The sequence below is a fragment of the Nanorana parkeri genome, unplaced genomic scaffold (assembly GCF_000935625.1).
Source record: "Nanorana parkeri isolate BGI_ZX_2015 unplaced genomic scaffold, ASM93562v1 scaffold188, whole genome shotgun sequence".
NCBI lineage: Eukaryota > Metazoa > Chordata > Amphibia > Anura > Dicroglossidae > Nanorana > Nanorana parkeri.
The window spans coordinates 626,853-654,378 of record NW_017306456.1 but is presented as its reverse complement, the minus strand read 5'-3'; the positions used below and the strand labels follow the sequence as shown (position 1 = coordinate 654,378).

Sequence of the window (27,526 nt, the reverse complement as noted above, 5' to 3'; positions counted from 1 at the left end):
GGGGGGGGGGGGGACCTTGTCCAGAGGGCTTTGCTGCTACAACATTTCAATGTATCAATGTTTTTTTTTTAAGCTGTTGTTTAGCTGGTGGGGCATTTGGCACATTAACGCCATAGATGAGGTGAATGAATGTTTAATTACTTTTTTATGATCCAGTTGTGGTTCTTTTTTTTTTTCTTCCCTGAAGGAGGAAAAGCGCTCTACAAATAAATCGTTAATCTTTGTTTTGTAGCTTTTTTCCCTTTATCATCTCCCCACCGGCTACATCAGAAAGATATCGGACTTAGCAAGATCCATATTTTTTTTTTTTTCATTCTCTGCACCGTAGCTTATAACTGGATGCTCGCAGAAACCGACTCGAGGGATTATTAAAGCAATTATCTGTTTAATTTGGAAAGGGCTGCGGTCGTGGTCCCCTTGCAAAAAAAATACACCCTGCGATTCGTGGAATGGTCCCCTCTGCGGACATTCCTCACTGACAGCAACGCTTTCATCTGACTGGCTTGCTTATTTTGTCGTCAGAGCGAGAGAGGGGAAAAAAAAAATTAAAAAAAGGTGATGAATTCTTTGAATTTGAGACTTGGGAGGCGAAATCGCTCTTCATAACGTATGCACAGAGTCTGGGAACGGAAGGCATTGATTTATATTGAGTCAGTGTGGCTGGACGCAGGCTTTAATTACTGCTGAAGTAAATGCAATGCCTTGGTGAGCTTTTTTTTTAAACGTTTGCAAACCGCTCGGCTCACGGCTGGAGACCCGGAGAGGTCTCCCGTAGCCCGAGGATGATTTCCGCCAGCCAGCATTTGCTCATAACTCAATATGCTTTGGGTAGACCTATTGTGACATGTAAACCTATTGCAATATAACATTGTATAAACTAGAATTTCTAAGGGATAGCTAGCACCAAAGGGTACTGCAGATGGCAAAGCCTGGCATTCCATGTAGCACAGGATGAAGATACCGACTTTGCTCCAAGGCATGGCTTAAGCACATCCCAAAGATTAAAGCCCCATCAACATCGGAGTTTCATTCTTGTGATTTAGGGAATTGCCACTATGGCCTAAACCACTGAGCATCGTCCTTGTTTAACCATCAACCATGATTGATGAGGAGCCTTGTATTGGAGTCCATTTATCTTTGAAACTACCATTGACATTCTTACCTTTTTCTGCCTGTCACATCAGACATTAAAGGAGAACTATGGGGTCAGGGCTTTTCCCTATAGTTCTCCTTAGGGTAACGGGAGAACACAAACTAGCGTCCTCCCGTCACCCTAGGCTCAGTATATAGAGAGCTACAGCTCGCGGTATACTGAGACGCCGCAGCCGGAGCGGATCCCGACAATTATGCCGGGATCCGCCCAGCTGCGTGACTGACAGCTGGCTCTGCTTATCTAGAGGCAGAGCCAGCTGTACCCGCCCCCTCCCCCGTCCGATCCACCAGTCAGCGCTGGCGGATCGGAGCGGGGAGGGGGGAATCCAGCCCCTCCCCTGTCACGGCAGAGAGCCGTGACAGGATCGAGAGGTGAGCGAACGGCAGTATCTGTTCGCTCACCTCCCGATCTACTGAGCCGACCTGTGACAGTCTGATTGTCACAGGTCGGCTAGAACTATGAGGATGAGTGGAAATCACTCACCTCATAGTTCTCCTTTAAGACCCCGTTCACACTGATCGGTTTATCGTGCGATTTCCGCTCTGAAATCGCGCATATCGCTCTATGTAGCTTGACCAATGCATTGCAATGGAACTGTTCACATCTCGCAGCTCAATGTCGCTTGTAGCTCGTCGCTCAAGCTTGTCGCTCGTACGTGACCCTTTTTTCTGCGGGTGTCGCGTGATTCGGGTCCAATAGACTCAATGGTGTTGCGCAAAGTCGCGCATTACCAGCAATATTGCCCGACATCACGCTACGGAAGGGTCACTTTTGCACAGCAATATGGAAGGAAAGAATGATGTCACGTCAAGACCGCAGTTCATTGGTTACAGCCCAATGTAGCAGCGACGAAGTCCCTCCCCAAAGTCGCGCTACGTAGCACGACAACAGGTGCATTGTCGCGCAATGTAGCTTAATGTCGCTCAGCACGAAATGGGGTCTAAATAAGTAAAACACGACACATGCTGCAAATCTGTCTGTATCATTAACACAGCAGTTTTCTTATTTGTTGCTCTTTTAAGTGGATTTGTTATCTTTCCACTTCCTTTATCAGGATGACAACGCTGTTTGTTTTGCTGTGAAACAGCATTGTCACTCTTTGTACAAGGTAGTCCTAGAACACGGGGCTGTACGAATCCCAGGAGCCAGGTAGACAATGCGCCTTAAAGGGACCCTAAAGTCAGGAGTTAAATCTGAAAAATACATGCGAGTACCTGACTACCGTGTTTCCCCGAAAATGAGACACTGTCTTATATTTATTTTTTGCTCAAAAAAACACACTAGGTCTTATTTTTTTTTAAAATGTACAACAATCAACACTTATTCATGTACAACAGTCTACATGTATTCATGTACAAACATATGGTGATGAGAGCAATCAGGGGTGCCGTACCTTACCAAGAGCAATTTGCTAACCAATCGCTGGCCAGAATGAGCGAAGCGCGCTTTCACTATGGATTCCTCACAGGCAGAGTGCATTTGGTATCACTCCGCCTGTGGCAGGAGCCGGCGCTATAGAGGAGGCATCGGCTTATGCGGCTCTGCTCCCTCCGGTGCCGCCTTACTCTAGCGCTGGCTTCGTTGGCACCGCTGATTCTCTCCCGCGGCTCTTCAAGTTCCCCCTTATGCCACCACCGGCCCTGGGAATGGTCACAACTAGGTCTTATTTTCGGGGTAGGTCTTATTTTCGGGGAAACAGGGTATTATTGTGATGTGGTGTCTCTGTCAGCTCTGCTTTTAGAGTAGATGCAAACCCGGTCACCAAAATCTGATACAAGCATTAATATATTTCAAAAGTCATTGTGGATATGTTTAAATGTGCAGCTTTCATTAAAGTATGCTCAGGGGACCAGCTGCTAGTGCAGGAAGCTAAAACATTTAGACACAAGGAAGCAGCGTCCATTGTAAGTGATTTCATTAGCTTTTGAATTGCCTTAAAACCCTTTTGACTTGAATATCACTTGAAAGCCAAGGTGTCTCAGGCATCCATTGCCAGGAAATTCATCTTGCATTTCCTGCCTATGAGGGGCTCATGACAGCACCTAAATCTCAGCATTAGAGCCGGAGGTCTCATCCAGTAAGGCAATGTCTTCCAGTTGGCTCGGCTCTCCCGTTACTTGGCTGCTGGATGATAATTCTCTGGACCCGTCTCCGTGTAGATTGTACAACTTCAATTGCTTTTCCTGCTTCCTGTAGGAATCCTGGTTGAAGGGAAGCTGAAGTGTCCTTTCCAGGGCTGCGCACGAGTTACTCTTGTAGTTTTAGATCTAAAAGCAGTTTGTGATTTGATTTTCACATTTGTTACTTGCTGGGTGTGTATTTCTTATACACATTTGTAGGTTTTCTCTTGTGGTGCCTGTCTGTACTTAGTGACCCCCCCCCCATGGCTGCTGTAAGGACTTACATTAAATAATGCCTCTTGATCCGATCATCATCATCTTTCCAGTAGTTTTCAGGAGTCCCTCCAGCGCTGGTGCTGGTCTCTGATCCACTGCGAACTCCTGTCTCTTCCTGTTACTTCCTGTCCCACGGAGTCTGTGCGTGTGCACGCTGCGGCATTTACTTACCTTGTGTTTCTCCTCTTCTTACGGCCAAAGATCTCTACTCCGCATGCGCCCGCCCCATCATCCTTTACGGCAACCCGAGAATCTTCAGATCTTTGGACGGGAGTGCGAGGCACAAGTAAATGTTAACCTTTTTGTTAACTTTTTTTTTAGCCAATGGGAAGCAATGGCAGCCTACATATTTCACTTAATTCAGGGTTTCCTTTAAAGGAGAACTATGAGGTGAGTGAAAATCACTCAGCCTCTTATTTCGAGCCGACGTGTCACAATGAAACTGTCACACGTCGGCTCAATAGATCTGGAAGTGAGCGAACACCTACCGTCGCTCGCTCACTTCTCGATCCTGTCCCTGCTGAGAGCCGTGACTGTCAGTCACGGCTCCCTGCAGGGATTCCCACCTTCCCCGCTCCGATCCTCCAGCGCTGACTGGCGGAACGGGGGAGGGGGCGGGTACAGCTGGCTCTGCCTCTAGATAGGCAGAGCCAGCTGTCACTCACGCAGCTGGTTGGATCTCGACAGTAATGTTGGAATCTGTCCCGGCTGTGGCGTCTCAGTATACTGCGAGTTGTAGCTCCCTATATACTGAGCTTTGGGTGACGGGAGGAGGCTAGTTCGTGTCCTCCGTTACCCTTAGGAGAACTATTGGGGAAAAGCCCTAACCTCTTAGTTCTCCTTTAATGCTTTGCTGGTTATGTTTTTTCCTTGTATATTTTGTAGAGTTCCGGCTTTGGTGGTTCTCTTTTACATTTTATCATTAAATGTGTCCAAAAGATATTGTACAGTATTGTTGGTTTTGCTGCTGCGTAAGTTACAAAGGACAATGTCTTTCTTTGACCTGAAGGTGGCGCTGTCACCTCTGATTCCGCTGTCCCTGGAAGTACACTTATTAAAAGCTTTGTTCAGTAGGGAAAAATGTCGTCGTCCCCCCATCTAAATGTAGAACTGTTTTACCCTGTTGCCCTTCAATTGTCTGCGGTTACCTTGATGCAGCTCTGATTACGCATCTGAAACAAGTTGGAAGATCTGCAGAGTGTCACATCGCATGCAAGCGGCCTACTGCTAATATTTGCTCAATTGCATCACGCTAGGTCTCCTCGCAAAGTTATATAGACATTGTTGAACACCATTTGGGGCCGCTGTTGCTTTTTTTTCCTAAAGTTCACACGATTTAAATATTTACAGTCAGATTCTGACCTTAAGAAATGTCAGGTTTTGCCATATTGTGGGCAGGTTGACACATTGTTACCTTGGCAATTCGCACAATGGCTACTAAAATGATACCGATGAATTTGTTTCCGGCAGGAGGCTGCTGGCAAGAATCTTAACGCTGACCTTAATTCAAACAGCGGAGGTTTCGCTATGTTACGGGAAACGTCTAGAAAAGTTATTTGTGCCTATGTAGGATCTTAAAAATGTAGCTTTTGTCTTGAATTTCTACAGCAGTGCACTTTTGGTGCCGGTTTACCAGTGTGACTTGAGCCTCATAGTTGTATATCTGCAGCGTGAGACCATTTATTTTTTACAGTTATTTATCTAGTGCCAACACTTTATGCAGCGCTTTGGGCACTGCACATTAGTCCCCGCCCCCAAGGAGCTTGCAATCTAAGGTTCCTATTGCACACGCATACAGAGCCAGTTTACCTTTCAGCATGCCTTTGAAGTGTTAGTGGAAAATGGAGTACCTGGATTAAACCCACACAAGCACAGGGAGAGCTTGCACACTCCTTGCAGATAGTGTCCTGACTGGGATCTGAACCGGGGGCCCCCAGTGCTGCAAGGCAGAAGTGCTAATCACTAAGGCACTGTAAGGCACCGCTGCCTCTGACTGCTGTCGGCATTACAGGATTTGGAGTGAGATTTGTTGTTCTCACTACTGTGCTCATTACTGTTCTCATTCCTGGAGAGGAAGCTGTACCTGAGGACCTGCAATGCAAGGGTCTCCCTGCTTCCTTCATTCTGTGGATATGTCCTCAAAGCCCTACTCCTCCACCAAGATGGCCACCTCCATTCATAGGCACAATGCAGCAGAAGCCAAAGCATGTCAGGAACAGGGAAAATATCAGTTGCAGGTAGACCACGGGCAATGCTGTTGACTAGTCCTTTTTTGGGGCACAGCTTCCACATGAAAGGTCCTCTTTAAAGGTGTAATGCTAGATCGATTTGTCCTTTTGTAATTTACTAATCTAGGAGAGAATGCTGGTATCTTCACTTCCACAGTTCATGGCTAGAAGTCCGTGTGGCTAGAATAGAATAAAATATTGTCCAGCAGTCGGAATATCTGATTATTTGTGTCTTTATTTTGGATGCACTGCTTAGCAGAAAAGCTTATTTCCGTCTGTGTTCAACACCACACTAACAAATGTAGACTGTGTGATCTGAGCCAAAAGTAGGCCCACCCCAAATACACCCCCCAATATGTGTCTATTAACTGGAACATGATGTTTCTGGAGGAATGCACTTCAATAAACTAATACAAAGCATTTTTATTTCTGTTGCTGTTGGAGATTTTGCTTTCTGTCTAAACCATAGACACAGGACAGTAATAAGGGGGGAAATCTCTGTAATGGAGGCCTGGATAGCAGTAGAAACCTGCCAGGAGTTCTGATATTTCCTCACTTTATCCAAAACTGGCTGAGCATATGCTTTAAAGGAGAACTATGGGGTTAAGGCTTTTTCCCCATAGTTCTCCTTAGGGTAATGGGAGGACACAAACTAGCGTCCTCCCGTCACCCTAAGCTCAGTATACCGCGAGCTACAGCTCGTGGTATACTGAGACGCCGCAGCCGGAGCGGATCCCGACGTAGATGACGGTATCCGCCCAGCTGCGTGAGTGACAGCTGCCTCTGCCTATCTAGAGGCAGAGCCAGCTGTACCCGCCCCCTCCCCCGTCCGTTCCGCAGGTCAGCGCTGGCAGATCGGAGCGGGGAGAGGGGAATCCAGCCCCTCCCCCTGTCACGGCGGAGAGCCGTGACAGGATCGAGAGGTGAGCGAACGGCAGTATCTGTTCGCTCACCTCCCGATCTACTGAGCCGACCTGTAACAGTCTCATTGTCACAGGTCGGCTAGAACTATGAGGTGAGTGGAAATCACTCATCTCATAGTTCTCCTTTAAGGATAAGTCTCCATAGCATTTCAATTGTACTTGCTAAGAGCTTTTAGCACCTGCCAAAGCCTTCCTGACCACCCTGTAGGAGTTTGCATATCAAGCCAGTGCACATTTACTTGGTACATACACTTCTATAGATTGTCTTAGCTCTGGCCCCGAACATTGTGCTGAGACCATGGCACCCCATTTTCACTGACTACATTGAGGGTGAGAGAGAAGAGCATGGGAACTGGATGATCTGCTTCTACATCCAGCACCATGAACCTGTCGCTTTTTTTGTATCTTTTAGATCCCCGTATCATCTAATCTGTTTCTTGCTGCATACAGCAGCCCTCTGCTTGTTATCCTGTTCCTGCCAGTGGAGATTGACATTTAATTTGTCACAATACAAACGCAAGAGCCAAAAAGACATGCGGAGCTATCGGGCAGAGTGCTTGCCTGTACACACAGTTGATATGTCGAATAGATGTGCTAAGCTAGCGAGCGGACAGATTGTCGCTACGCACACGGCTGATATGTCAAACAGTAGTTTCTGCTGCGGCTAATGACTATTCCTGTTCCAGTTTTCCTATTTGTAGTTCTTCTTTATCTTACGGCAGGATGGGGCTGTATATTTGTTGAGCAGCCGGGAGAGTTGCCATCACAAGGACTCTGAGTCTTCTACGCATTTGGCTACGAGTTGACATTTTGTGTCTGCTGCAGCTGTAAAGAGAAGTTTATCTGAAACAGATGATCTGATAGTGGAAACAAATGACCTAGGCTACCGACTATCTCTGTTATAATGGTTTTGGGTATATAGGGGTAAAGGTGTATGTGCAAAATCCACTATACTGTACATTACCTTTAAAATAAATCTGTGCTAAAGTGTGCTCAACATGCTTAAAGCCCAACGGCAAGTTATTAAAAAAAGAAAGGCTTGCCATGGCATGTTAAAGGAGAACTATGGGGTCAGGGCTTTTCCCCATAGTTCTCCTTAGGGTAACGGGAGGACACAAACTAGTGTCCTCCCGTTACCCTAAGCTCAGTATACTGCGAGCCACAGCTCGCGGTATACTGACCTGTGACAGTCTCATTGTCACAGGTCGGCTAGAACTATGAGGTGAGTGAGAAGCACCCCCCTCATAGTTCTCCTTAAAATATAAAAAAAGCATCTCTTGCTGCAATACTTTCCCTGTCACCGGTGCTATCCCCTGCATATTCACACCTCTGCAATCTAGTGCTGCTCCTCTCCAAGTCGCCAGTTTGTCGTGTACCTGAGTGTGGGCCTAGATCGATGAGGAGGCTTCCCTTGTGCCTCTTGTCCAATACCCGTGGGAGCAGGGAGCGTGTGGACACAGAGTAGCACGAGTGCCGGTGAAGCAGATGACGCTGCGTGAATCCAGGAACCCAGGGGATCAGACTGGACCAGAAGGAAGAAGCAGGTTGAAGATGCAGTGCAAGGTCAAACCAGCCGGGCAGCAAAGTACAGAATCGAAAACCAGGAGAGGAGGCCGAGGTCAAGAGCAGCAGATCACCAAGGTAGAAGGCAGAGGGCAAATCCAGTAAACAGGCCAAGGTCCCAGTGGCAGGCAACGTACAGAAGGAGTGGTTGTGAGGCAAGCCGAGACAGGTGCAGGAATCAAGCAGGCAGGTCAGATTGCAGGAAACAGGATCAAGCTGAAGATCTTCCAGCAAACTGTGCACTTTACATTGAAGTCTATTTAGGCCAGTCTATTAGTGCACGTCCTATGCCACTTCCTGTGCGCCACCCCGCTGGTCCATGCACGCCCATCTGTGCACACCTGCGCGCATGTTTGCCAGTGGTTCTAAATACGGGATTATGCACAATCATCTGAGTACATACTGGGCTTTTCTAACACAGGGTTTGTAAATGACACCGCTCCAGGCAGACATTTACAGCAACTGGCCGCAGCTGCACAGGCTCTCTGAGAGCTGCCATTCCTCCCCTCTAGACATACAAACACATACGCCAAACTCTGCTGTTCTTTTTTGCTACAATTCAGTTTGCTTTATTGGTCCCAGATAGGTTAGAGAGACATTCTCTCCTTTGTCATTTGTGACTCCCCCTCCGGATACGTTTCACCCAGTAAGCTTAATCATAGTAGGTTCTTTTCTTGGTTAAATGACACCTAGTGTCAACACCACTTCCTTGTGAGCCTAGTGTGTCAAGGACCTGCCCCCTTGGGGTGCATCATCAGGCTATCTTGGGATTACAGGAGAATTCTGCTGGGAACGCCACCATGTCAGTATGCGACAACACTCTTTGGAGCATTCAACACATGCCCAGCCCTGGAGGAATAGTGCAATATATAGTGCAATCAGCCCAGACACACCTGGAAAAGGTATGCATACAGGTTTTAAAAAGTATAAGGGGCAGGGTTGCTCCAAGAGGAAGGGAGGTGGGCTGGGGTTGTCCTTCTTTTTAAGTAAAATTAAGGGAATATAGAGGGTTATTTACAAAAGGGTGAAGAGTTTGGAGAAGGCCGGAGAAGTGAACAATCTAGGACAGTGGTGGCGAACCTTGGCACTCCAGCTGTGCCAAAACTACAAATCCCAACATGCATCTGCCTCTGGGAGTTATGTCTGTGGCTGTCAGAGCCTTGCAATGCCTCATGGGACTTGTAGTTCCAAAACAGCTGGAGTGTCAAGGTTCACCATCACTAATCTAGGAGAACAGAGCTGAACTGGAAAGTGAGCAGAATTGGAGAATTTTTCCAAATCCGCTATTTTGTCCTAGATTGTTCACTTCTCCGGCCTTCTCCAAACTCTTCACCCTTTTGTGAATCACCCTGTTAGTATTTTATGCCCTGCCTTAATCTTCCATTAGAAAAACCATCATTTACAAGCACAAGACCTATATGTACGTTCCCCAAGGATCCCACAATGCAGTGTCTTAGCCAATCGCTGCACATGAGAGCGGTTGTATAGGGAGCTGGGGGCATGCCTTACCCCTTCGCGACTGCTGGAAGGTTCAAGTCTCGAGAAAAGAAAAGGTGGTCATTAAAAGCTGCTGGAGGACTTTGTACACCGCCATAAATTAAACTTGCGTGAAAGTGAAGCCACCTTTTTAATGGAGCGCACTTCACGATAGATCCTTGGCTGTGAACGGAGTTATAAACTTTCTTTTATATTTCAGACTAGACTCCTTGGATCGAATAGCTACTTTGTGTTGGAAGATTTCCTAATTACACCACTTACATGAAAACAAATGCAATCCTCTGTTCAATAATCCATTTCATTACGGCACGTTAATGCAAGTCTTCATAGCTAATGTTGGACAAATTCAGTATAATTTAATTGCCCTATAAAGGGGATATTTTTTTTTTCCTCTAGCTAGTCTGCCTGTGGATTCTAAACCGGTTTTAAACCGATGCTCGAGTCACGGGGACATGAATTAGATGCGCGGTTAGATATTGGTGGATGTTGACCCGGTCACTAATATCTCATATGCTGTAAATGTCAAAGCTGAACGCCAGGAACCAAGTATTACGCATGATTAAATTGGTTGAGCTTGGCCAGATCTACATATTTTATACCTGAGCAGTCCACGGAGATCCTGTAAAGCACCTTAGTAGCCAGGTTTAAATCTAGCTAGATGTGTATAACAGCACTCGTGTACATTCTATGTATGTGACTGATAATAATCAGGCTGGGGGGAAGGTACTGTTTTTTTTAGGGATGCACCGATACCACTTTTTTAAGTCCGAGCACGAGTACCGATACTTGTTTTCAAGTACTCGCCGATACCAATTACGGATACTTTTTCTTAAAGGGACAGGTCCCATTTTTTCTAAAGCAATACAAAATCATGATTTTAGGTCAGTTCCTTAATATTATGAAGAACATGTACACTCTGTAGTGTGGCACAGCTATATCCAATTCTGCATACCTGGCTTTATATTATAAGAACTTTATAATATAAAGCCAGGTATGCAGAATTGGATACAGCTGTGCCACACTATACAATAATACACTGTTCTGGAGTCTGGACATGTGATCATCTATTTTCCCCACTATGGGGATACAAGCCTTAGTTAGCAATGGCATGATAAATATTCATTTCATTATTCAATGTCTTTTTTTTAATATTATAACAGATGGCGATGGTTCAGTTGATGGAGCAAAATGGCATACAACCATTTTGCTCCATCAACTGAACCATCGCCATCTGTTATAATATAAAAAAAAGACATTGAATAATGAAATGAATATTAAAGTTAGGTATTTGCATGAAGCAGTATAATAGAAATGTAGTAACTCACCGCGAGGTAATGGGTGAGGTGCTGTCATCGGCGGTGGATGTAGGTGGTGGTCCTCAGGCCTTTGTTGTTTCCGTGCCTATATGCTGGGCGTAGAAATTCCTGATGTTCCCAGTGGATTGCTGCAGTTGTGGTGAGGACCTAGACTGGGGTTGTGGGTGACTGAGGCTGCAGTTGTGGTGGGTATCTGGACTGAGGTTGGAGGTGAGTGCCTCTGATGCAGCTCGGGATGGCCGTGGGGGAAGAAGGTATTGTGGCCGTGGAGTGTTTTTTTTTGTATCTGAGTATTTGCACGAGTACGAGTACTCATGCAAATACTCGGTATCGCCGCCGATACCGATGCTTGTATCGGTATCGGTGCATCCCTAGTTTTTTTTTATTATTTATTATTATACAGGATTTATATAGCGCCAAAAATTTGCTCAGCGCTTTACAAAATAGTGGCGACAGTACAGTTAAAATACAATTTATAATACAGTTTCAGAACAATAGGATTGGGAGGGCCCCGCTCGTGAGAGCTTACAATCTAGTAGGAGGGGCAAATTATACAAAAAGTAATTGTTTGGATTCAGTTATTGGAAGAAGTAAAAGGCAGTTATGTTGAGATGAGATCGGCTTCCCTGAAGAGATGGGTTTTTAAGGATCGCCTAAAGGTGGGCAGCGTAGGAAATAGGCGGACAGAATGGGGTAAGACGTTCCAGAGGATGGGGGACACTCTGGAGAAGTCTTGGAGGCGAGCGTGGGAGGAGGTAATTCGAGAGCTAGAGAGCAGGAGGTCTTGAGAGGAGCGGATAGGCTGGTTTGGGTGATATTTTGAGATGAGGTCAGTGATGTAGGTTGGGGCGGAGTTGAAAACGGCTTTATATTGTACTGTACTGTTGCTTGAATCCCATCCCTATAGAGCATACAAGATAGCAAGCAAGTTCATAGGGCTTTAAGTGGCACAACCAAAAAACACTATCATAAAAAACATATTTTATTGCTTTATATTAAAACCTCATAAAACGTACATATACTGTATGTGCAAACAATGGTTGAAGCCTCCCAAGTGTAGCATTCAAACCATGCACAAATAATCATACATAACTTGGAATGTTGTTGTCCAATGGAAATATTTTATGGATGAATCCAAGACTTATTGGTGCACTGGCAGTGATGATCCTCTACTCATTTCCCATACATAGCTTCTTCAGGAGGAGGGAGAAAGATAGGCAAGCTGCAACTCCAATTGATTCATCTGATAGCATTGTAGTGTTAGGCGCCTTGCATATCTCCATGCGTCCTGAGTTTATTTGGTTGTACCATTGAAACCTGTCCCATGAACCTGATTGTTACATTTTATGGGGGTCTAAGCCATCATAAATGTTTCTGGGTGCCCAGATTGTGTCTGCTTCTTTTGGATGCTTGGTTACCTTAAAAAAGAAGTTCAGGATCGGAGCTGCAGAGTCACTGCGTTGAGGGGAGCAGGGGTACCATAGCCGCTGAGTCACTGCTTTAGGGTCCATTCACACCACATCCAGATCATCTCTGGTTGTGGGTTCACAAAATTTTCCGGACCAGATCTGGTCCAGAATATGGTGTGAACTTGCCGCAATTCCAGTGCAATCCAGACTAGACAAAAGAGACCTGCAGTATTTTTCTGGCCTAGTCTGGAATGGACTACGCTGGTGTGAACAGAAGCCAGGAATGGCATAGGGATACATTATGATGCATTTTGCGTCCGGAAACAGTCTGGTCTGGAGGTGGGCCCTTAAGGTCTAGCTTTTTGAGCCGAGCGCCTCAAAGTGTTTGCGCTGTAAACTCTGAGGACAATTTGCTCTACAGCGCCTGCAGCTACAGAGGTCAGTGAGCGTTTGTATTAAAGCTCATTTATGGCTCGTTAGGCATCTGTAAATCTACGAATGTCCATAGCTTCACAAAAGATTAACTTCAAGGCTCATATGACGACAGCCTAAAGCTGAGAAAATGGCATCTATCCACATTCTCTATTTACGTACATTACTCAGCACTCGCTGGATCCTGGCTGATGTATTACCATTTTTTTTCCCCCCATAAGGGTACAGCAAAGTAAAAACACATGTATTGATATTCCCACACCTTTATAGCGGTTTAGGTAATTGCATTTTCAGCAGCCTGTTGTGATTTCCACTTTATTCCCTCGTTATGCAAAACAAAACCCAGATTGAGAAATCCCTTCAGCCGTCTGATAAACATTGTGTACTAGGAGGAAAACCTGATGTCCTCGCAAATGGTCCCTGCCTGACGGAACTCAGATGCGATCCTGCTGTAAAATTGATGGAAAGCGGCATTGTTATTTTGTCAGGGTTGCTCATAAGTGACCGGCAGCGACCGCGCAGTAAATGTTTATTGCGTAACGTGTATTTTGAGAGAATGTGATCTACACAGATATGAGCAACCATCGAAGCATCGAAGTATATGTGTGTACTTCTAGCAACCCCTAGAGCCTTTAATATATGTGCCAAATCAAGCAAGTTTGCAAATTTAGTTGCCAATCTTGTTCCTGCTAAAATATACATATATTATTAACTGACAAACTGTCATGTTGCCTGTCTGAACGTGCGAATTGTGGCCGTCAGCGACTAGTCAATGTAAAGGCATAACGGGGGAGGGGCAAGACTGGTACAAGACAACAGAAGGGAAAGGGTGCAGTGTCAGATTCCTTCCATCACCTTTCATCATCTCGTGGAGTCACCAGGCGGCCCAACGAAGTACTGATGGCGGGGTCATAATAATCTGGCCACTCAGTGTATAATAAATCATTTATTGCTGTGGGTCCAAATTAAGAAATGCAATAACTTTTATAGAACTGATTTTTAACATTAAAACTCTAAAGCCCCACCCCCTGGGAAACCTTCCTCATCTCCTTTCTTTTTATAATTTTATATAGATTTGCTATACATAACACCTGCCCGCCACCGCTGGATTGGGTAGAGTGTACTGAGTGCGGTGCAATGATGCACCAAATGAAAGCAGGGTGAAACATAGATGGCTCACAATGTGCGCTGAACCCGCCAGAATATCTTGGGAGCAGGATACCCTTCCACATTGAGCATCCGCGTGAACAAGACCCCTAGCGCAGTATAGAGAATGTAGAGATGGCGTTCTACAGAATATATGTGAGGAGGTTCTAGACCCCGTTCAGGACGTAATAAATGCTGTAATTCTTTTTTGTTCTTCCTAACAAATGCAGTGCTGGACAGAAACGCAGACCCATAACCAAAGTGGTGTATAACCTTCTGTCGGAGCGAGACCTGCGGAAGAGGATGAAGGAGGTGGGACTGTCCACTCAAGGCACCAAGCAGCATCTGATCCGACGACACCAGGAATTTGTGCACATGTACAATGCACAGTGCGACTCGCTAAATCCAAAATCAGGTACGAACGTTTCTCTATTGTACTAATGCCAGTGAATTGAGTATCCCTTCAAAACACACACATGTGTACACACACTACTTCAGAAAATGATGCAACCCTTGAGTGAAGGTAAATCTTTGGACTTTACAACTTAAGCTCAGTTTATGGTAACATTGCCAGTTCTCTGGCTGGCTTGGAGGGACATGACGCAGTACAGGGCATGACGCAGTACAGGGCTTCTCAGTTGCCTGAGAACTTCAAGTCTTGGCATTTATGCTTGGCAAAAAGCCCACACTTCCAGAAGATGTCTTCTATTGGCTTAATGGAGAACTATGGGGTTAAGGCTTTTCCCCATAGTTCTCCTTAGGGTAATGGGAGGACACAAACTAGCGTCCTCTCGTCACCCTAAGCTCAGTATACCGCAAGCTACTGCTCGTGGTATACTGAGACGCCGCAGCTGAAGCGGATCCCGACAATTATGTCTGGATCCGCCCAGCTGCGTGAGTGACAGCTGGCTCTGCCCATCTAGAGGCAGAGCCAGCTGTACCCGCCCCCTCCCCCGTCTGTTCTGCCAGTCAGCGCTGGAGGATCGGAGCGGGGAGGGGGCAATCCAGCCCCTCCCCTGTCACGGCAGAGAGCCGTGACGGGATAGAGAATTGAGAGAACGCCGGTATGTGTTCGCTCACCTCCCGATCTGCTGAGCCGGCCTGTGACAGTCTCATTGTCACAGGTCGGCTAGAACTATGAGGTGAGTGAAAAGCACTCGCCTCATAGTTTTCCTTTTTATATATTTTCAGAGCTAGCTAAAGGAGTGAAGTCCTCCAGCAGACCATAGTATTTCAGGAGAGGAGAGTTGTCTGAGGGAGCAGCAGAGTCCTCCAGCAATGCAGGGTATTTCAGGAGAGGAGAGTTAGATTGAGGAAGGAGCAGAGTCTTCCAGCGGAGCAGAGTATTTCAGGAGAGGAGAGTTGGATAGAAGAAGAAGCAGAGTCCTCCAGCAGAGCATTTTAGGAGAGGAGAGTTATAGAGGAAGGAACAGAGTCCTGCAGGAGAGGAGAGCTACTGGAAGCAGCAGAGTCCCTCCTAGGAGAGGAGAGCTACTGGAAGCAGCAGAGTCCCTCCTAGGAGAGGAGAGCTACTGGAAGCAGCAGAGTCCCTCCTAGGAGAGGAGAGCTACAGGGAGGAGCAGAGTCCTCCTAGGAGAGGAGAGCTACAGGGATGTGCAGAGTCCTCCAGGAGAGGAGAGCTACAGGAAGGAGCAGAGTCCTCCAGCAGAACAGAGTCCTCCAGGAGAGGAGTGCTACAGGAAGGAGCAGAGTCCTCCAGGAGAGGAGAGTTAGAGGAAGGAGCAGAGTTCCTCGAGGAGAGTTAGACGAAGGAGTAGAGTCCTCCATGCCGCACAAAATATGATATAATGTTATGGATAACTGTGACCTGATGCTCATATCTTCATGTGGAATGTAACTTCCTCATCCCACATTCATACTTTACCCCTCTGTGAGCGAGTGAAGCCAACAATAAGTTGACTACAGAAGGTAAAGATCTATTTCATTATAACAAGTCCGGGATATCTGGACGTCCAGCTGCTGGTCTTATTACAAAATGTTGTCTGTCACTGTAGGGAGTTTGTCCATATTGAGTTTCGGGGGCCCCGCTGGTCGGCCAATGAACAAACCTACTGAGCAGAAACATTCTCTCTTGAAGGTGATATTCTGCGAGGAGCGCCCACTGGAAGCGCTCTGTCTCCGTGTCCTTGTCTTTCCTGGTCTGTCTGATGTTCCGGAGATAGTGAGGACACGCTCTGCAATGCAATGCTCTGCCGTACATATAAAGCTTTCATTGCCTTTTAATGTGTACTAATGCTACAGTGTAATGTTGTGAAGGTGGGAGAAGAAAATTGTGTTCCTCCAGCGATGACGATTTTAGTATTTTATTTAATTTTTTTTTTTTAGAAATGTCAAAACGCCTTAATTTTGATTGCTTGTTTCTATGGCAGCGCCTGTAGATTTGTAGAACAGTTATGCTGCACCTTCATTTATCAATTTTTATATTTGATCAGATTCAAGCATTCAATCAAATTTTGGCTTTCTTTTGGCAGTGCACCAATTTTGCATTTTTTTAATGTGTAGGTAATCCTGTCTCATGGGTATGTCTGTATTAAAGAAGAACTCTGGGATTTAAAAAAAACTCGCCCTTGCAGTGGGGCTGCCCCGGCATTTGCTTTCATTCAGTTCTATCAGTCGGGGGGCTCAGCATCACATGGTTGGTCTGCATGCAAATACAGTGCCTAGGAACGCCCACTCCTTCAGACTGATGTCCACACATCAAGGCTTTTTGATATTTGCATAACTCCTCCCAACAGCCAGCCCACTGCTTGCATCAGGGCTTAGAGGAGTACTGAGGCCGGGTGCTGTGATGTTTTTAGGAAGCTGTGTACAGCACCCTGCCAGGCCCCTCCCACCAGCCATGATCTATCTGTATTGCTCAGAGAAGCACATAGACTCAGTGATTACATCACAGGGTTTAACATAAGGTATGCAATGAAAACGGAAAGGTTTAATTTCATTTGTCATTAGAGTGTTGATGAGGAAGGGTGCAGGGAAGGCAAAATATAAACAGATTAAACTTCAGCATTAGTGAGTTGCATTGAGTCCTTTCAGCAACTCGTCATGCTTTTCGGTTTTTACATATCCTGCGTTGTAATCAGACCAAAGTTGCTTTTTAATCAAAGTCCTTCACGTCCTTCCATTCACAACGCGCGGCGGCGGCGGATGAGAATAGAGAACACAAAAGCAATTTATTTTCTTCTGATTGAAAAGTAAAATCATCTCTTTTGCGACTGACCTCTGTTGGCTGCGCATCGGCGGACCATTGTAGCGGCTTCTTCCTGCGAATTGTAAAAATCTGCTTTTTTTTAAGCATTTGCTGGCTATTTCTTCCACTGGTTTCTGCTCCAATTATTTCTCTTATGTCTGTCCAAGAAAATGTGGCGTGACTGTCCGATTGAAACATGACAAACAATTGCTTCATCCCGCTAAAGCTAAAAGCACACGTGTGTATTCCTCTCCCATTTGCAGAAATCACCACTTTTATCTAACTCTCTATCCCGATCAGCCATAACATTCTGACCATCCGTCTAATATTGAGTGGGTCCCCCTTTCCCTGACCCCTCTAGGCATGGACTCCACTAGACCTCTGAAGGTATGCTGTGGTATCTGGATGACCCCACCTAATACTGAGTGGGTCCCCCTTTCCCTGACCCGTCGAGGCACGGAATCCGCTAGACCTCTGAAGGTGTGCTGTGGTATCTGGATGACCCCCCCTAATACTGAGTGGGTCCCCCTTTCCCTGACCCCTCTAGGCATGGACTCCACTAGACCTCTGAAGGTATGCTGTGGTATCTGGATGACCCCCCCTAATACTGAGTGGGTCCCCCTTTCCCTGACCCCTCTAGGCATGGACTCCACTAGACCTCTGAAGGTATGCTGTGGTATCTGGATGACCCCCCCTAATACTGAGTGGGTCCCCCTTTCCCTGACCCCTCTAGGCATGGACTCCACTAGACCTCTGAAGGTATGCTGTGGTATCTGGCACCAAGCCGTCAGTAGCAGATCCTTTTAAAGGAGAACTATGAGGCGAGTGCTTTTCACTCACCTCATAGTTTTAGCCGACCTGTGACAATGACACTGTCACAGGTCGGCTAGAACTATGAGGTGAGTGAAAAGCACTCGCCTCATAGTTCTCCTTTAAGTCCTGCAAGTTGTGAGGTGAGGCCTCCATGGATCGGACTTGTTTTTCCAGCACATCCCACAGATCGATTGGATTGAGATCTGGAGAATTTGGAGGTCAAGTCATCACCTCAAACTCGCAGTTGTGTTCCTCAAACCATTCTTCAACGATTCTTGCAGTGTAGCAGGGCGCATTATCCTGCTGAAAGAGGCCACTGCCATCAGGGAATACTGTTTCTATGAAGGGGTGTACTTGGTCAGCAACAATGTTTAGGTCGGTGGTACGTGTCAAAGTAACATACACATGAATGGCAGGACCCGAGGTTTCCTAGCAGAACATTGACCAAAGCATCAAAGCACAACCAGTTGAGTTTTGCTGTACAGCAGGGATAGGCAACCCCGGCACTTGGGTTGGGTACCCCTGCTTGCCAGGAGCTGCAGGAGGATGATACCAAGTCAGATTCCTCTACTTACACTGCTTGTGTTAAAGAAATACATTTAATGACATATCATATATCATTGATACTGTATACAGATATACAGAGCTGCATTAATTTATGTGTTTTGTATCTACCTGGAGTTGAGCTTTTATAAGGGATCGTTTTTTGGGGGGGATTTTGAGTTATTCTGTGGAAGCATTAAAGGAAACGTAGAGTCTTACAGGGCCCCCATGGCTCACCCATTTTTAGAATACTGATTTCCTTGCTGCTTGAAGTTTCAGTACTTTGAGCTGCTGACCTGGAACAAGCATGCAGATTACAAAGTCCGAGTGAAGCCATATTTCTGATCAGCGTCATTTTTCCAGGTCAGTGTCCCAGAAAGTATTGAAGAAAGTAGACCAGGATGACGGCCAGATAATTATTTCCAGAAGTAGGTCAGCAGTTGTCAGGTGTGTCTGCGGGCAAGCAGCACGGATGGAACCCGCTGGCAGGAAGCAGCCTGAAAAGTCCGAAAGCAAGGTAACAAGGGGGAAATCCAAAAGGGGTAGTTGAGTCCAATCCGAGGTCGAGGCAGGCAGCAAAGGGTCAGAGGCGATAGAGGGTCCAAGGTCGCTACACGGGGAGTCAGCAGAGGGTTCAGGAAACTGGCAGCAAGGCACATAGGAGGGGAGCTTCGTAAGTCACACCATGAGGTGGAATAACTCAGCAATGAGCCAGGGCTCAGGCCAGGTTTTTATAGCCAGGGGGTGTAAGTCCGCCCCCCTGTCACCGAGGCAACCAATGGCAGGCGAGAGGTGTTACGAGTGGGCTCCAGGAAGGCCCACACCTGAGGTCTAAACCGGCGCAGACGCGTTATGCGCGTGTCCCCAGGATGCGCGCGCAGCATGTGTACTGCGCATGCGACCCGCGCATGCGCAACGGCGGTTGGATCGCCCGTGGTTCTGCCAGGCTGAAGGGAGGCCCGCACCCTATCTTGATGGATACCAACACTTCGGCTTTTTCATCCTTCCACTCAGCTGACCCCATTGTCTACTATTTTATTCTGACTTAAGTATCAGTTCTTTTACAGCGTCACGTTCCTTGGTTTTCCAAGCCCAGCAACACACTGAGACAAAATAAGCTCGTCCATCCAGAAAACTCAATGCCAAAACACAATTGACAACACTTATTAATATGGGGGTCCTGTGTAGGGAGGAATAAAGAGTGTTCTACTGTTTTTGTCCCCCACATACATTGGGGAGACAAAACAACCTTGCAACAAACAGTTGGCCCAACATATGAGAGCAAACTCTAGGTCAAGACTGGGTAGTCTTCCTACACATTAAAATTAATCTCCAGGTATATATTATTCTCCCTACAACCCACCTCCAGTCCATCCTGCATGTTTTTTGTTTTTTTTTATCCTTACATACATATACTTACCTAGGTCCTCCGTCTGGGTCCCTCAACAGCATCATTTCTGGGTGCGGGGTACCGCTAATACAGCACAGTAGATGTGCCCAGCTTGTCCCCACTGCAGACTCCTCTTCTGGATCCTGGGAGCACCCCACCACTGGACATCCAATAGGAGGTGCCCAAGTCACTCTGGCAGTGACCTGGACATTGAAGGAAGGACCCTGCCTCTTGTAAACAGACTTGGAACTGGAGCATCAAGTGACTGTGTTTTCGGTTGAGTAAAAGGGGCATTTAGATTTTGTTTTTCCGATAATGCCAGAGGTCAGTTAGAGGGGTGTGGGGGGCAAGTGATGGGGGAAGCCCAGAGATAGTTTAAAGTGTATGTGATGTAAAAACGTTATTTCTTTTTTGCTCATTGAAGTACACCGCAGAGATCTTTGGCTCTTGACCCCTGAGATCTGAAGACCTCCGCTGTGTCCTTCAATGAACACATAGAAAAGAATTTTACGGCGAGTCGAAAGTCCTTTTTTATTTAGTTTTCGCATCGTGAAGGATTAAAACCCCTGCCAGCTGATTGTGGGGGATTTCCCTTCCCTCCTGTCCTGGAGGTACAACAGAAGGCAAGAGGAAATCTCTTCACATTATGGAGAATTCCCATCTTGGACAGCTGTCACCTGAACAGGTGTCTACGTTGGAACATTTCTCCTCTATTCCTGTTTCAAAGACAACTGTACAAATTTGGATTTCACATCAATTCTCTCCCAGCTATAATGGTCACCAGGACAAAAAAGAGAACGTGGAAGAAGGGCAGTTCAGCAAAGGTCAGCCCAAACAGGAAGTTTGGAGCTTACCAAATTTCTAGCATTTTTTTTTCTGTTTACATATATAAAAATGTTTTTTTATAGATAGATATAGAATAAAATGAAATAAAAAAATATATTCCTTTGAAGCTGTTTTGTAGATCTCTATAGACTAGTTATCAAAATATATGTTGCATAAAAACAGCACTTGAACTCTATAAATCCTCTCTACAAATAATATGAGTTCAGTGAAAATAAACATGTTATACATTAACCAAAATTGTGTATATAAACCCATAATCCCTCGTGACCGCACGCACACACACAGTCTCGATGACAACAGTCTTTCTTTTTGACGCGTTTGGTAGCGGACGCAGTTTGCAGTGTTTCTGCAAAAGTAAGACTTTGTTGTCATAGAGACTCTTTAAAAGTATTTTAATAAATACAAAAAATTATATATATTTAATATTGTTGCACATTTAAAGTAGTGCTAAAGGCTGGACATTTTTAAATCAATGCATTTTGTGCATTAGGGTAAAAAAAAACGTCAAGTACCTTTTTGTGTCCCACTGTCATCGTCCCCTACACAGTTAACTGTTAGCACTTGTCACCGCTGCCGGTCCGTGAAGCTCTGCTCTATTCTCCGAACTTCCTGGTTTTGGGGGGAGGATACTGAGGACAGAGGAGCCATAGGCTCCTTCTGCCGTCAAACTGTTGGGAGGAAAGTAGGGGCATGGCCTGCCGCACGCTGTGTGTGTGCCTATAAACACAGCTACTTGCTGGCTTGCCCGGGAACGCCCATGTATAGATGCCTCCTCATAGGTCAGCTTGCTGATGAAGGCACCCGTACAGGGGGCAGGAGGCGGTGGCGTCACTAGGGGGGGTGACTTAGAGCCATTTTGGTGTCATCCCCTCTGAAAAGCCGTGTACTCAGTCAAGGATCGAGAACCCGACAGTTGCACGAGAGAGGAGTGGACCCGGCGGCATACCCTATGCCGCCAGGTGAACGTCCCCTCCTCTCTGCCAGCATCCACCACCAAGATGGCCACCGGCAGGCATCTCCAAGATGACCGCGCATGCGCGATGACGTTATTGTGCACGTGCTTGATGACATTACGGCGGGTTATCACCCGCTACCTGCTCCGGGTGATACCCAGCCTCGGAAACGCCCCTGGCGGTAGGGATAGCGGTTCGGGGACCAACTAGAGAATGAGAAATTGCAAATTTTAAACAAGAATGGAGAATTTACATAAGTGCGGGCCTCCCATTCATACAACGAAAAAAAAAAAAGGTTTAAAATAATATCCCTTTAATTTTCTAGGATTGATTTTATAATACGTAAAGAAGCTTTGAGCGTCGCGTTCATACGACGTACATTTTGGATACTGGGTATTTTCATGTCCGAAGCATTTTTGAAGGGATAAAACAGATAAATGTACGTTTTTATTTTGCTCTGACATGCGCTTTGACATTCGTAACCGATTCATCATTTTTGTGTAGTTTTATTGTTAGGAATACAAACAATGCTTAGAACCGATTTGGCAGGAAAATACATAATAATACTAATCCAGCTGGAAAATATTTGATACTAATACAAAAAATGTTTTCAAATTTGTTTTGACATTAGAGGGCCCTTGGAGAATAATGGAACCCAAACACCGTCTTTTAAAATGTTCCTGGAGATCGTGATGTCAAGGTTAGGTCCCAGTGTATGGGAAACAAAACCCGGACCATCAGATCCGAGGATGAACCAAGACACCGTGTCCACCGTGCCCCCCCTGGCCGCCCTCTTCAGCCTCTTGTTGCATGTCACCGCTTTCCAGAACTTACGTGGGATTTACTGAACATGGTTTTATTACTGTTCATGATAAATGTCTTTGAGTTTCCCATGTGAAAGTCTGACTTGTAGTCGTGCTTTGGGTCGGTCATCTCTCAGAGGCAATTACGTTGTAATATTTACAATGTCTTTAAATGTCAATCCTAAAGATTGACACTTTTACAGTTTGTTCTTATTTTGTTGGTAAAATTCAGGTTTCCAGTCAGTGATTTCTCTTGCGATAGTTGCAAAACAATATTGTTACCATGTGATAATGAGATGCTGCTCGGAGCCTGCTGCCGACCGCTCTGTGTAACATCTGCCGGAGTTCTGCGAGACTCGGAAAGCTGCAATATATGGAATGCAGATTGTTAGATGAAAACAAATATGAAATAAATTAAAGCTGAACTCCAGGCAAGCGGCTAAATACGCAGATGAAATACGTATGTGAGCTGCTTGACCTGCTGTAGGATTTGTATGGCATTTGTGTCCATTCAGTCCTGAGATTTATAAAGCTCTGCACAATGGCACAGTCCTGTCTGGCAGGGCAGGAGACATGATTTTTTTCTCAGCTGCAGTTCAGTAAGGCTTGCAGGTCTTGTCCTTTCCCCAGCCTGTGACTGGCCAGTGTAGCAGAAGCGGAGGACTGATGAAGTAATCTCTGTCACTCTGTTCTCTATCGTCATGTTCATTGTTAGCACAACTGGTTGGTTCCTTATGCTGCTGTAATCAAAGAAAGCATCAGACCGAGCACCTGATCGTCTGGCTGTTCCTAAATGCCATTCTATAGAACCAGGGGTTTCCCTAGCCTATTTGCTGCCTGAGGCAGGAATGGAGGGGCCCCTGAGGGTAGTGCACCCTATGGTGGAGAGCGAGTCCTCTGCATCATCTGCCTGACTCTGACTGATATCATGCCCAGTGATGTCACTGGTTGCCACTAGCTGGGCAGGACGCCTGCCAGAGTGCCCCAGGTTGCTAAGAGCTTGGCAGGATGTGTATAACATTTACACATCTCCATGCCCAGCTCTTGGCAACTTTGGATGATCTGGCCGTAAAGGGGTGGCACACTGCAAACATTATGCTCCGCTCTGCCCCCACGTGACCCAAAGAGATGCCGCCTGAGGCAACAGCCTCATTAACGGGATTGCCCTGCCTAGAGCCAGCGACCTGGAGCAGCCAGGGTTCCCAGATCTTCCGTTCCAGTCAAGCTTTGTTTAACCCTGATGAAGTGGTCCTTTGGAATTCAGGAAACACATTGGCTTTTGTTTCCCCCCATTATTACCAAGACACAATAACTTTAGACACATAGACTTTATCTAGACTGCCAACCTTACTTTGGTAGTCCCCGAACCTACAAAACTTGAGGCCATCAGTGAAAGTTAAGTGACCAGTGCTCTGCCATTGCATACAATGAATTAAACTCCTGACTCAAAGCAATAAGCTTCTCCTCTGTTGTTCCAATCCCAGTGCTTTTAAAGACCACCTCAGCACCCCCGTCCATCCCCTTAGAGATCCTGGCTGATGGCAATATGGCACAATGACCCTGGTGCAGGGAGCCTTTATTACTTTTTATGCTCGTATTGTTCTGGCTAAAAGCCCTGTTATTATTCTAGCTCCGCGGTAATGTATTTAGGATGGAAGAAAACAAAATGTTTCGCCGTGCGTTTAGCTTAATCTCTTTAGTCACATCCAATAAAATCGCAATCGCTCTACAGCAAACCACTGATACAAGTAAATTAGGTAAACGTGCCTCATTTCCAGCTGTGGGGATAGAGCGGTTTAAAGTGAAACGCGGCGTTTGTTTAAAGTGCACCCCTACGGTATTAACGAACCTGGTGCTGTTGTGGAGAAAGATGAAGGAAATAGACATTCGGGTTCTACTTTAGTTTAACAGATCTGTTATTCTCGTGAAGTTGGTAAAAGGCCCCTTACTTAAATAGGAATTCCAGGAGTTTAGAAAACTTGCCCTTTGCAGTGGGGTTTCCCCTGCACTGCATGGGTTAAGTGTTTGTTTTGTCTAAGGGTCTCAAGTAAAGCAGATATATTCATCTGATCCTCGGTCCTGCCGGTCTCCTAGCCCGGTCCCTGCAGCCTCTTGTCCTCTGGGCTCCGACGGTCCAAGGACTGCTGACGTTTCACTTCTTATTGACTTGCATTAGGTGTGAGGACACCAAGGGACCATTACACTGCTGGAGCGGAGGGGGTGAGTGCCGACCGCCGAGGATCAGGTGGGCAGATCTACTTTATTTGAGCCCCCCTAGACAAAATGAGCTCTCAAATTACCGGAGTTCTGCTTTCAAAAAAAAAAACAACATCTTTCATTTACCCAAAATGGATCAATTATCAGGTTTAAGTTGCAGGTTCCTTAAAGCGACTCTACTGCTAAATTAAAAATTCCAAGGAAGGATCAGTGCAGACAGTAAATATTAGGGATGCAACAATACTAGTATTGGTGCCGATACCGAGTATTTGGGTGAGTACTCGTACTCGGCCAAATGCTCCGATACCTTCCCCAATACTGGAACATCCGGTCAGAGGGAGACTTCCTCTGACCAGCAGTGCCACAGGGGAACATGTAGCCAGTGTCCTGTACGATCTGGTTGCTGGGCGGTGACTAATGACCCACCTCCCGGGTTCCTGAATTGGCCAGTAAGCCGGCTCTATGCTGATTGGCTTGGATGCAGGCTTCTCGGCCAATCAGCATCAAGCCCGTTGAACGCCCACCTCCATGCTGATTGGCCGGGAAGCTGGCTTCCCGGCCAATCAGGAAGCTGCGGGGGGGCGGGTCATTACTCGTTGCCCAGCTTCCTGATTGGCTGGGAAGCCGGTTTCCCGGCCAAGCACAATCAAGCCAGGCAAACAAAATGGAGTCAGCTTCTCTGGCAATCAGATTGCCTGGAAAACCGGCTCCATGCCAGCGGAAGCACCGGTATCGGAGAGCACCGGAAGCAAAATATCGGTACTCTTACTTGATACCGAAAAACTGGTAACGGTGCATCCCTAGTAAATACTCACTTTTCCTCTTAGAATTCCGACACTTCCTGTAGTGTCGGAATTCAGGGTGGTAAACCTCTTGTAAATTCCATGTGGGTCTGTGTCTGAGCTTGCTTACAGGGATAATGACTGTCTCCTCTTCCCCACATGAGCCACCTAGACCCAACGTCAGCATCATGGCTGGAAGGGGAGATGGTCACATGCTCATGCATCCCCGGAGGTACAGATGTACAGGTGAAACTCGAATAATTAGAATATCGTGCAAAGTTCATTTATTTCACTAATGCAACTTAAAAGGTGAAACTAATATATGAGAGAGACTCATTACATGCAAAGCAAGATAATTCAAGCCGTGATTTGTCATCATTTTGATGATTATGGCTTACAGCTCAGGAAAACCCCAAGAACCCCAAATCCACAACCTCAAAAAAGTAGATTATTACATGCAATCAATAAAACAAGGATTGTGCATAGAACAATATCGGACCTCTGAAAAGTACAAGCATGCATATGTACTCAGTACTTGGTTTGGGCCCCTTTTGCAGCACTTACTGCAATTACTTTTGCACGATATTCTAATTATTTGAGTTTCACCTGTATTTATAAGAGCTCCCACAGACAAATGGAGCACCAGGGCAGCATGAAGGTATGTATCAGCAGATGTCATCTGCACCAAAATGCAAGTTCTGCTTACCAAGTACTGTAGTGGCCTCCTTCTCCCTGTTAAAAATGCCACTTTAAAAAAAAAGCAGCTGACCAAAGTTAAAAAAATATACTTGCTTTGCACCGGGCTTATGCCAAGGAGAGGGCGAGTCCATGGTCCACTGAGAACAAGGAGGATCTCGAATGTTGTTAGAAGGTTCTCCCGCACAATGCAAGAAAGATTTTGGATCTGCAGAGTTCCCAAGATCTCCCGTAAAGGACCGTGACGTCACCCACCACTAAGTGCCCTGGCCATAAGCTGAGGGTAGAAGATGCATATTTACATGGCGGTGGTGGGGGTCACAATTTAGTAAGTGGCTCTTGTGTTTTGGAGCAGATGACCTCCACTGATACAAACCCTATAAGAGCAGTTCGGTCTTCTCTAAGAAGGGAACGTTTTAATCGGTTGTATTGTGATTCAAAGAGCTCCTCATAGTACTAAAAGCTTTTATTCCATAATGACTCACTCCGCCATCTTTGCCTTTTGTATAACGAAGAATATATAAAACCTCATTCAGTACATGTCTGTATAGTCAGGGCTTTCACTCTGTAAGTGCAGATGTTTCCTGAGAGCTCAGTGAAGAGGAAGATGGGATCCGACCACTCTTCTAACTTACTACTTGACCTAAAAAAACAATCCTAAATAACGAATTCCGACACGCACGTTTGACTCGGAGACGTTCGCTGATCTGCAGTCTGATTCTTTCAGCCCAGGCGGCCCTTTTCCTGATACGTTTGCTTTTGTTTTCATAGCTGCCGAAATCATTAAAGAAATCGAGAAGAGCGAGAAGGTTCGTTCAAGTCTGGAGGCCAAACAGGAAAGTGTGAGTACTGGAGCTGATACCAACTTGTATAACTCTGACATATTCCACTGCGTTGTACAGAGAACACTGAGCCAGTCACATCAGTCTCTGCACCAGAGGAGCTGACACTCTAATTTCCCCCCACAGTCACACACTGTTACTGTACATTAATATAGCACTGACATATTTGGCAGAGCTGTACAGAGAACCTAGAACCATTTAAATGAGTCTCTGCACCAGAGGAGCTTACACTCTAATGTCCCAACCACAGTCACATACTATTATACATATGATATAGCTCTGACATTCCGTAGGGCTGTACAAAGAGCATTGAGCCGGTCACATCAGTCGCTGCACCAGAGGAGCTTACACTCTGTCCCCCCCCCCCCCC

The 27,526-nt window shown here is 46.1% G+C and overlaps 1 protein-coding gene across 1 annotated transcript in view; it reads left to right on the top strand.

Moving 5' to 3' along the window:
• Positions 1-27,526, top strand: part of RAD18 (RAD18, E3 ubiquitin protein ligase) — a 146,288-nt gene that overhangs the window by 65,422 nt on the left and 53,340 nt on the right. Inside the window, exons 7-8 of the mRNA XM_018555216.1 lie at positions 14,294-14,478; positions 27,086-27,156. Coding sequence (XP_018410718.1) covers positions 14,294-14,478; positions 27,086-27,156 — 256 coding nt within the window. The remainder of the gene's footprint in view (positions 1-14,293; positions 14,479-27,085; positions 27,157-27,526) is intronic.